The sequence below is a fragment of the Etheostoma spectabile genome, chromosome 20 (genome assembly GCF_008692095.1).
Source record: "Etheostoma spectabile isolate EspeVRDwgs_2016 chromosome 20, UIUC_Espe_1.0, whole genome shotgun sequence".
NCBI classification, from domain to species: Eukaryota; Metazoa; Chordata; class Actinopteri; order Perciformes; family Percidae; genus Etheostoma; species Etheostoma spectabile.
The window spans coordinates 26,060,492-26,068,046 of record NC_045752.1 but is presented as its reverse complement, the minus strand read 5'-3'; the positions used below and the strand labels follow the sequence as shown (position 1 = coordinate 26,068,046).

General features: G+C 41.2%; 2 protein-coding genes across 2 annotated transcripts in view; both read left to right on the top strand.

Annotated features, from left to right (window-relative positions):
* Nucleotides 1–3,914, top strand: part of LOC116670216 (GTPase IMAP family member 9-like) — a 4,914-nt gene extending 1,000 nt beyond the window's left edge. Inside the window, exon 2 of the mRNA XM_032500645.1 lies at nucleotides 2,661–3,914. Coding sequence (XP_032356536.1) covers nucleotides 2,661–3,628 — 968 coding nt within the window. The 3' untranslated portion in view covers nucleotides 3,629–3,914. The remainder of the gene's footprint in view (nucleotides 1–2,660) is intronic.
* LOC116670218 (GTPase IMAP family member 9) overlaps nucleotides 1–7,555 on the top strand; it is a 9,600-nt gene that overhangs the window by 984 nt on the left and 1,061 nt on the right. Inside the window, exon 2 of the mRNA XM_032500646.1 lies at nucleotides 7,341–7,555. This exon is cut by the window's right edge and continues 1,061 nt beyond it. Within this exon, the coding sequence (XP_032356537.1) occupies nucleotides 7,341–7,555 (215 nt within the window). The remainder of the gene's footprint in view (nucleotides 1–7,340) is intronic.

The following is a 7,555-nucleotide window of genomic DNA, read 5'->3' as shown; positions in this document are numbered from 1 at the left end:
GTGGAATGGAATGGATTTGGATAAATTTGGTTAAAGGCTTCTTTTACGAAGTGGTAGAGCCGTCGTCTCAGTCCCTGGCCCTTCAGTCTAAATGTCATAGTGTCTTCGGGCAAGGCGCTGAACCCCAAATTGCTCCTGATGCTGCACCACTGGTGTGTGAATGTGTGTGAATGTTTATGCGATGAGCTGTTGGCACCTTGTGTGGCAGCCATGGCCACCAGTGTATGGACGTGTAAAGCTATACACTCCTCCTAGAGAATTCAAATCAATCGACTCAAATTTGGTCTGTGCCATCTTAAGACCTTAGCGTTAGAAGTTAATAAAAGAAACTTTTCATGGCGGGGCGGCCATTTTGTATCTTTCACCAACTAAACAGGAAGTGGGTGTGATAAGAGTCCAACCCTGACGACATCTTAAAGTCATAGCGCCCCCTGAAGGCAACAGGAAGTAGGCCCAAAACTATAGGTGCTATTCTTTAACAAACTACTCCAAGAGATTTCATTTGATCGACTTCAATTTTGGTCTGTATCATCTAAAGACCTCAACGATGAAAAGTTATTAAACGCAAAACTTTTCGTACGGCGTGGGCGTGGCGGCCATTTTGAGCATTTATTGATCCATGAAGAAGTTGCTGGAACTTGAGTGTACATTGTCATATCGGCCCGAAATTTCTCATTCAAAAAGAGTCCAGGCCTGAGGACATATGCGTGCCAAAATTGACTTTTGGTCCTAGTGCCCAGTGTACAGTATGTGTGCGTGTCCGAGTCTGTTACTTAGGTTCACGGTTAGTGCTATCTTATCTTATCTATCTAGCTTCATGTCTTTTTTAGCTCAAAAACAACAACTTTCGTAAAGTAAAATTTCGATGTATCGGTATCGTTAAACTCCGTTTTCATTGGTCATGATTTAGCCCGCCCCCTATGCATTAGCCACGCCTCCTTTCACAGCTAAACAACTGCATGACGTACAGTCTTGTGTGAGGTATCATTGAACTCAGCACAGAGTTTCCTTTTATGATTGGTAGGGTCTGAGTGCCGTGCAAATGCACATCCTCAAATACACTTCAGGTCGCTCTCTGAGGTCTTCAGACCAAGACCTTTTAACTGTTCCCAGAACACGTTTTAAAACCAGAGGGGATCGAGCCTGTGGTGGCTCCAAGGGTCTGGAACTCTCTCTCTTTAGCCTTGAGAGTTTTGGATTCTGTGGAAACGTTTAAAAAAAAAACACCTGAAGATACATCTTTCTAGACAAGCTTTTAACTAAGAATATGGCTTAGTATTTCATGTGTTGCTGTTTTTATTTGTTTTACTGTAAAGCACTTTGTGACCCCTCTTGTTTTTGAAAGGTGCTATATAAATAAAGTTAACTTACTTAATTACATACTCAAATTAAAACCCACAAAACTAAAACACAATTCCAATGTAAATGTAGTTTAGAGCATTTTTGGGAAAAACGCCAAAAGCAGACTTAACCATTAGGCATGCGGGCAACAGCTATAGTATTTTTTGGATATGAAAAGTATTGAATGTTACTATTTTAACTCATTGTATCCCAAAATAATGTACAGAGGGCCCTTAAAAATGATATAAAAAAAATATACTAATGACTTTCTGTGCACTACAACTTCAGAGGAAACACATTTTCACCTTATCTCACGCGGTTTCTGGGTTAAACGACGGTTTCCTCACTGTGTGAAACGGTGTGCACTGTGCTTTGAGGTATGTTTTCTCTCCTTTGGGGGTATGTAAGAGATGGTATCCAATCAGCAGTGACGTGTATGTAAACCCATGATAAGAAGACACCCGGGTGTTCAACACCCCACCATTTCAGTTTAAATTAATGGTTTTCTAAGTTTTGTCAGGACTGAACATACCTTGTTGAATTAACATGAATGCAACTTTACAGTAATGGTACGTTCCATTTTCCATGGAAGCCAGAGCAGGGAATGACGTCATACCCAAGTTGACCGCGTTCCAATAAAACAAGCTGGAATAATAAGCAATACCTACATCGGATAACGCAATAGGCTGTTTTTGTGCACACCTACAGCGGAACACTGTCCACACAAAGTAAAGTATACAGTAAAGGAGTGTGTGTATGAGTGATTTTGTGAGACAATATGGGGGCAAAAAAGCCAGTCAACGGTGTGTTACCGCGGCTTTGACTACTGTTGATCATCTCACTGTTTTTTGAAAGCCTCTCACTGTCTCCAGTGCTGCAGTGCCACGCTCCGCCTGCTATGTTATGCCCAGCGCGGGGATGCTGTTTTACTAAAACGCAAAAATCACTAAAACCAATAGTGAGGGGGAATGATAAAAATAATATACTAACAAACAGTGACAACACTTTTTGACAATTGTGTGTCTTCCTTGCAAGCAGCGTGGGTTTTGATTGACAGAAGACAGTGACACAAGCTAGTTAATTATTAGAGCAACACTGTTAAAACCTTTTTCTTACTTACACCCTTAAGGGCCACTCTCCTTAAATGATAAATGACAATTTTGTGTTGTGAATGATGAATGGAAGACATAGTCAGTCATATCACAACTGTTTGAATCAAATCGATAACTAATGTGTGTTATTTCCACCCATCATAGCACACAAACTCTCTCTTTGACAACACCGGCCTGCGTGACGAACAGTGTATTTCTGTCTGACAGGGTTTGGAGGTGCTACAGAAGTAAATGAAAGGAGGATTGTTCTGGTCGGGAAGACCGGAGTGGGAAAGAGCGCTGTAGGAAACACCATCCTGGGGAGAGAAGCGTTTGAGTCTGAGCTGTCTCCGTCTTCCATGACGTCTGAATGTCAGAAGGCTAAGGGGGATGTCGGTGGTCGAAAGGTCGCCGTGATTGACACTCCGGGGCTGTTTGACACTAATTTCACCCAAGAAGAAGTGTTGAAGAGGATCAAGATGTGCATCTCTCTGTCTGCTCCTGGTCCTCACGCCTTCCTGGTGGTTCTCAAGCTGGGCAGGTTCACCCAGGAGGAGAAGGAAACCGTCCAGATGATTCAGACCACTTTTGGTGAAGATGCAGCTAAATACACCATGGTGGTGTTCACACATGGAGACCAGCTAAGGAGGCAAAGCATCGAGGGCTATATTTCAGAGAGTTCTGACCTGCGAGCCATCATTCAGAAGTGCTCCAATCGATACCATGTCCTTAACAACGAAATCAAAGACATTATACAAACCAGTAAGCTTCTGGACAAAATTGACCAGATGTCTGTGGCCAACGGGGGAAGCTACTACACCAATGAAATGTTCAGTAGAGCAGAGGCAGCCATAGAAAAGGAGAAAAGGCGACTCCTGGCGGAGTTGGAAGCACAGAGGCAGAAAGAGCTGGATGAACTGAGAGCCAAATATGCGGAGGAGGCCTACCGTAAGGAGGAGATCCAGGTGAATAGAAGATACATGCATGAAGCCAGAGCTCAAGCTGAAAGATCCAATGACTTTATCACTGGTCCGGTAATAGTTATAACAACAGGCTGTGGTGCTGCTGTAGGAGGTCTGCTTGGAGTTGTTGGAGGTCCAATTGGTATAGCAGTAGGAGTCGCAGCTGGAGCAGCTGTTGGAGCCGCCATTGGTGCCATATCAGTGAAAGTTTCAGAGCGTTGCCATGTGCAATAAGGACTGTAGCTCACACAGTTAAATATTGATGTTTATACATGATTATTTTCTAGGATAAAGCTAGTCCCCTAGTCTTGTGTAATCTTGTTGTACACATAACTTGCATTAAAGATGCCTCTCGTAATCACGTTTTGTTGATAACTGAAATATTTTGTACCTGAAATAAAAGTTAATTGACTTGTATTATGCCACACCTTGAACAGAATCTTGTCTGTAGGCTATTATATTTCAGTAACAATTAAAATTATTAATGTACTCACCATGATGTATTGTGTCTGAATGACGTCTATGCTATTTGAGGGGGGATGCAATGCACCTTAATAGCAAAACATGCATGCTCCTTGTTAACCTTCCATCTCCCCTCTCCATCCCGGAGTAGCAGCGAGAAAGCATAGGGGGCGGGGGTTCAGTCTGGTCTACTAGCCCACTTTATTTATCAAATGGTCTCACCTGTAATTAGGTTCTCCCATAGCATCGCACACTGCATTGGGCTGTGCAACTGAACTGCAAGCACGTGCCAACGATTGAATGCCTTTAAATTGACAAGCCAAAAACGCTAATTTTTGGTGTAGCTGTGAGAAGTAGAGGGGTGTCCAATGATAACAAGGTTGGTGGTTCGATTCCCGACTCTAGTATCTCGAGGTAAATGTTTCCACTGGTGGACAAAGAAGCATGTTACACTGACATAGCACAGTGTAAGTCTGTAGTAGTCTGCCCGACTCATTGATACATTAACTGAATGAGATTTCTGAAGTTGAATCTATGGCCCCAACCATGGCTCTGAAATATCATCAGACTAAAGGCCTTTGCACACCAAGTCCGCATTTTTTTGTCCAAAATTGCCGCATGTTAAAAAAATAAACACAACCTTGCATTGTGTCGATCACGTTTACAAAACTTTCTTCCGTTTTCAGGACAGGTTTGAATTCCTGCGTTTTTCCCCTGCATCCAGGGATTGGGGTTGGTAGGTTCTGATTGCAAAACAAAGGATGTATGAAAGATTAGACAGCAAAATTAGGCAAATTTCCAGTAATCAGGTAACCAGTTCCAGGACTTTAAAAGAATAAGTTGTTTAGCAGAATGATACCTACAAATGACCTTTGACTTTTTTTGCAACCTAAATGTGAGAGGGCCACAAAAATCCTCCTCATGTGAATTTTTCGTAACTGATAGAATACAAAAACACAAAATATGGACTTGAGGTGCAATGGCTTCAAAGGTTTCATGACATGGTGCTTTTTGGATGCTTTTATATAGATCCTAGTGGTCCCCTAATACTGTTTCTGAAGTCTCTTTTATTAGACCTTAGGGTCCCTAATACTGTATCTGAGTCTCTTTTTATAGACCTTAGTGGTCCCTAATACTGTATCTGAAGTCTCTTTTATAAGACCTTAGTGGTCCCTAATACTGGATATGAAGTCTCTTTATATAGACCTAGGGTCCCTAATACTGTATTGAAGTTTTTTAATAGACTTAGTGGTCCCTAATACTGTATCTGAAGTCTCTTTTATATGACCTAGTGGTCCCTAATATGTATCTGAAGTCTCTTATATAGACCTTAGTGGTCCCTAATACTGTATCTGAGTCTCTTTTATATGACCTTAGTGGTCCCCTAATACTGTATCTGAAGCTTTTTATAGACCTTAGTGGCCCCTAATACTGTATACTGAAGTCTCTTTTTATAGACCTTAGTGGTCCCTATAATGTATCTGAAGTCTCTTAATAGACTTAGTGGTCCCCTAATACTGTATCTGAAGTCTCTTTTATATAGACCTTAGTGGTCCCAATACGTATCTGAAGTTCTTTTATATAGACCTTAGTGGTCCTATACTGTATCTGAAGTCTCTTATATAGACCTTAGTGGTCCCCTAATACTGTATCTGAAGTCTCTTTATATAGACCTAGGTGTCCCTAATACTGTATCTGAAGTCTCTTTTATAGAGACCTTAGTGGTCCCTAATACTGTATCTGAGTCTCTTATATAGACCTTAGTGGTCCCTAATACTGTATCTGAAGTCTCTTTTATATAGACTTAGTGGTCCCCTAATACTGTATCTGAAGTCTCTTTATAAGACTTAGTGGTCCCCTAATACTGTATCTGAAGTCTCTTTATATAGAGCCTTAGTGGTCCCCTAATACTGTATCTGAAGTCTCTTTAATAGACCTGTGGTCCCCTAATATGTATCTGAAGTCTCTTTATACAGACCTTAGGGTCCTAATACTGTACTGAAGTCTCTTAATAAGACCTTAGTGGTCCCAATACTGTATCGAGTCTCTTTTATAAGACCTTAGTGGTCCCTAATACTGTTCTGAAGTCTCTTTATAAGACCTTAGTGGTCCCTATACTGTATCTGAAGTTTTTATATGACCTTAGTGTCCTAATACTGTATCTGAAGTCTCTTTTATATAGACCTTAGTGTCCCCTAATAATGTATCTGAAGTCTTTATATAGACCTTAGTGGTCCCTAATACTGTATCTGAAGTTTCTTTATAAGACCTTAGTGGTCCCCTCATAGTTCTGAAGTCTCTTTATATAGACCTTAGTGGTCCCCTAATACTGTATCTGAAGTCTCTTTTATAGAGCCTTAGTGGTCCCTAATACTGTATCTGAAGTCTTTTATATGACTTAGTGGTCCCCTAAACTGTATCTGAAAGTCTCTTTATATAGACTTAGTGGTCCCCTAATAACTGTATCTGAAGTCTCTTATATAGACCTTAGTGGTCCCAATACTGTATCTGAAGTCTCTTTTAATAGACCTTAGTGGTCCCCTAAATAATGTATCTGAAGTCTCTTTTTAAAGACCTTAGTGGTCCCTAATACTGTATCTGAAGTCTCTTTTATAGAGACCTTAGTGGTCCCCTTATACTGTATCTGAAGTCTCTTTATATAGACCTTGTGGTCCCTAATACTGTATCTGAAGTCTCTTTTATAGAGACCTTAGTGGTCCCTTACTGTACTGAATCTCTTTTATATAGACTTAGTGGTTCCCCAATACTGTATCTGAAGTCTCTTTATATAGACCTTAGGGTCCCTAATACGATCTGAAGTCTTTTTATATAGACCTTGTGGTCCCTAATACTGTATCTGAAGTCTCTTTTAATAGTAGTGGTCCCTAATACGTATCTGAAGTCTCTTTTATATAGACCTTAGTGGTCCCCTATAATGTATCTGAAGTCTCTTTATAGACCTTAGTGGTCCCAAATACTGTATCTGAAGTCTCTTTTATATAGACCTTAGTGGTCCCCTGAGGGGGGGTAGAGCAGGATACCCAGGGCTCAGTTTACACCACGGCACTGTCCACGGTGCTGAAGTAGCAGGCGGAGGGGGAGTGGCAGTTCGTAGAAGTGATGGCGTCCAGAGAATGAAGTCCCACTGTGTGTGTTGTAATCCAAGCTACTCTGCTTTAGCGTTGATAGTGCATGTTACCGCATGTGGCAGTAAAAAAAAAAAACGTAGGTCTTTTCCATATTGGGGAACGGTCTGTGAGTGTGGAAGATATTTGGAATACATTACAATACCCTTTAAACTACAAAACTGCATTTTACAAAACTACAGTACTATATAAATGTGTTTTCTCCTGTTTATATTTTCAAATACAGATGATACAGAATTTGTTGCATAGCGCATATCGGCATATTGGATTTATGGTTTATACAGTGCCAGCAGCAAAAAAGCTGAAAACAAAGCTGTTGCTATGCTTTATCCCTACAGGATCCCGGAAGCAGAAGAAAAGGGATGAACTCAGAATCATTTTGGTGGGGAAGACAGGAGCAGGGAAGAGCGCAGCAGGAAACACCATCTTGGGGAGAGAAGCATTTGAGTCTGAACTGTGTTCTTCTTCCTGGACAACTCAATGCAAGAGAGCTGAGGGAGAAGTCGGAGGCCGAACGGTCGCCGTGATTGACACTCCGGGGCTGTTTGACACT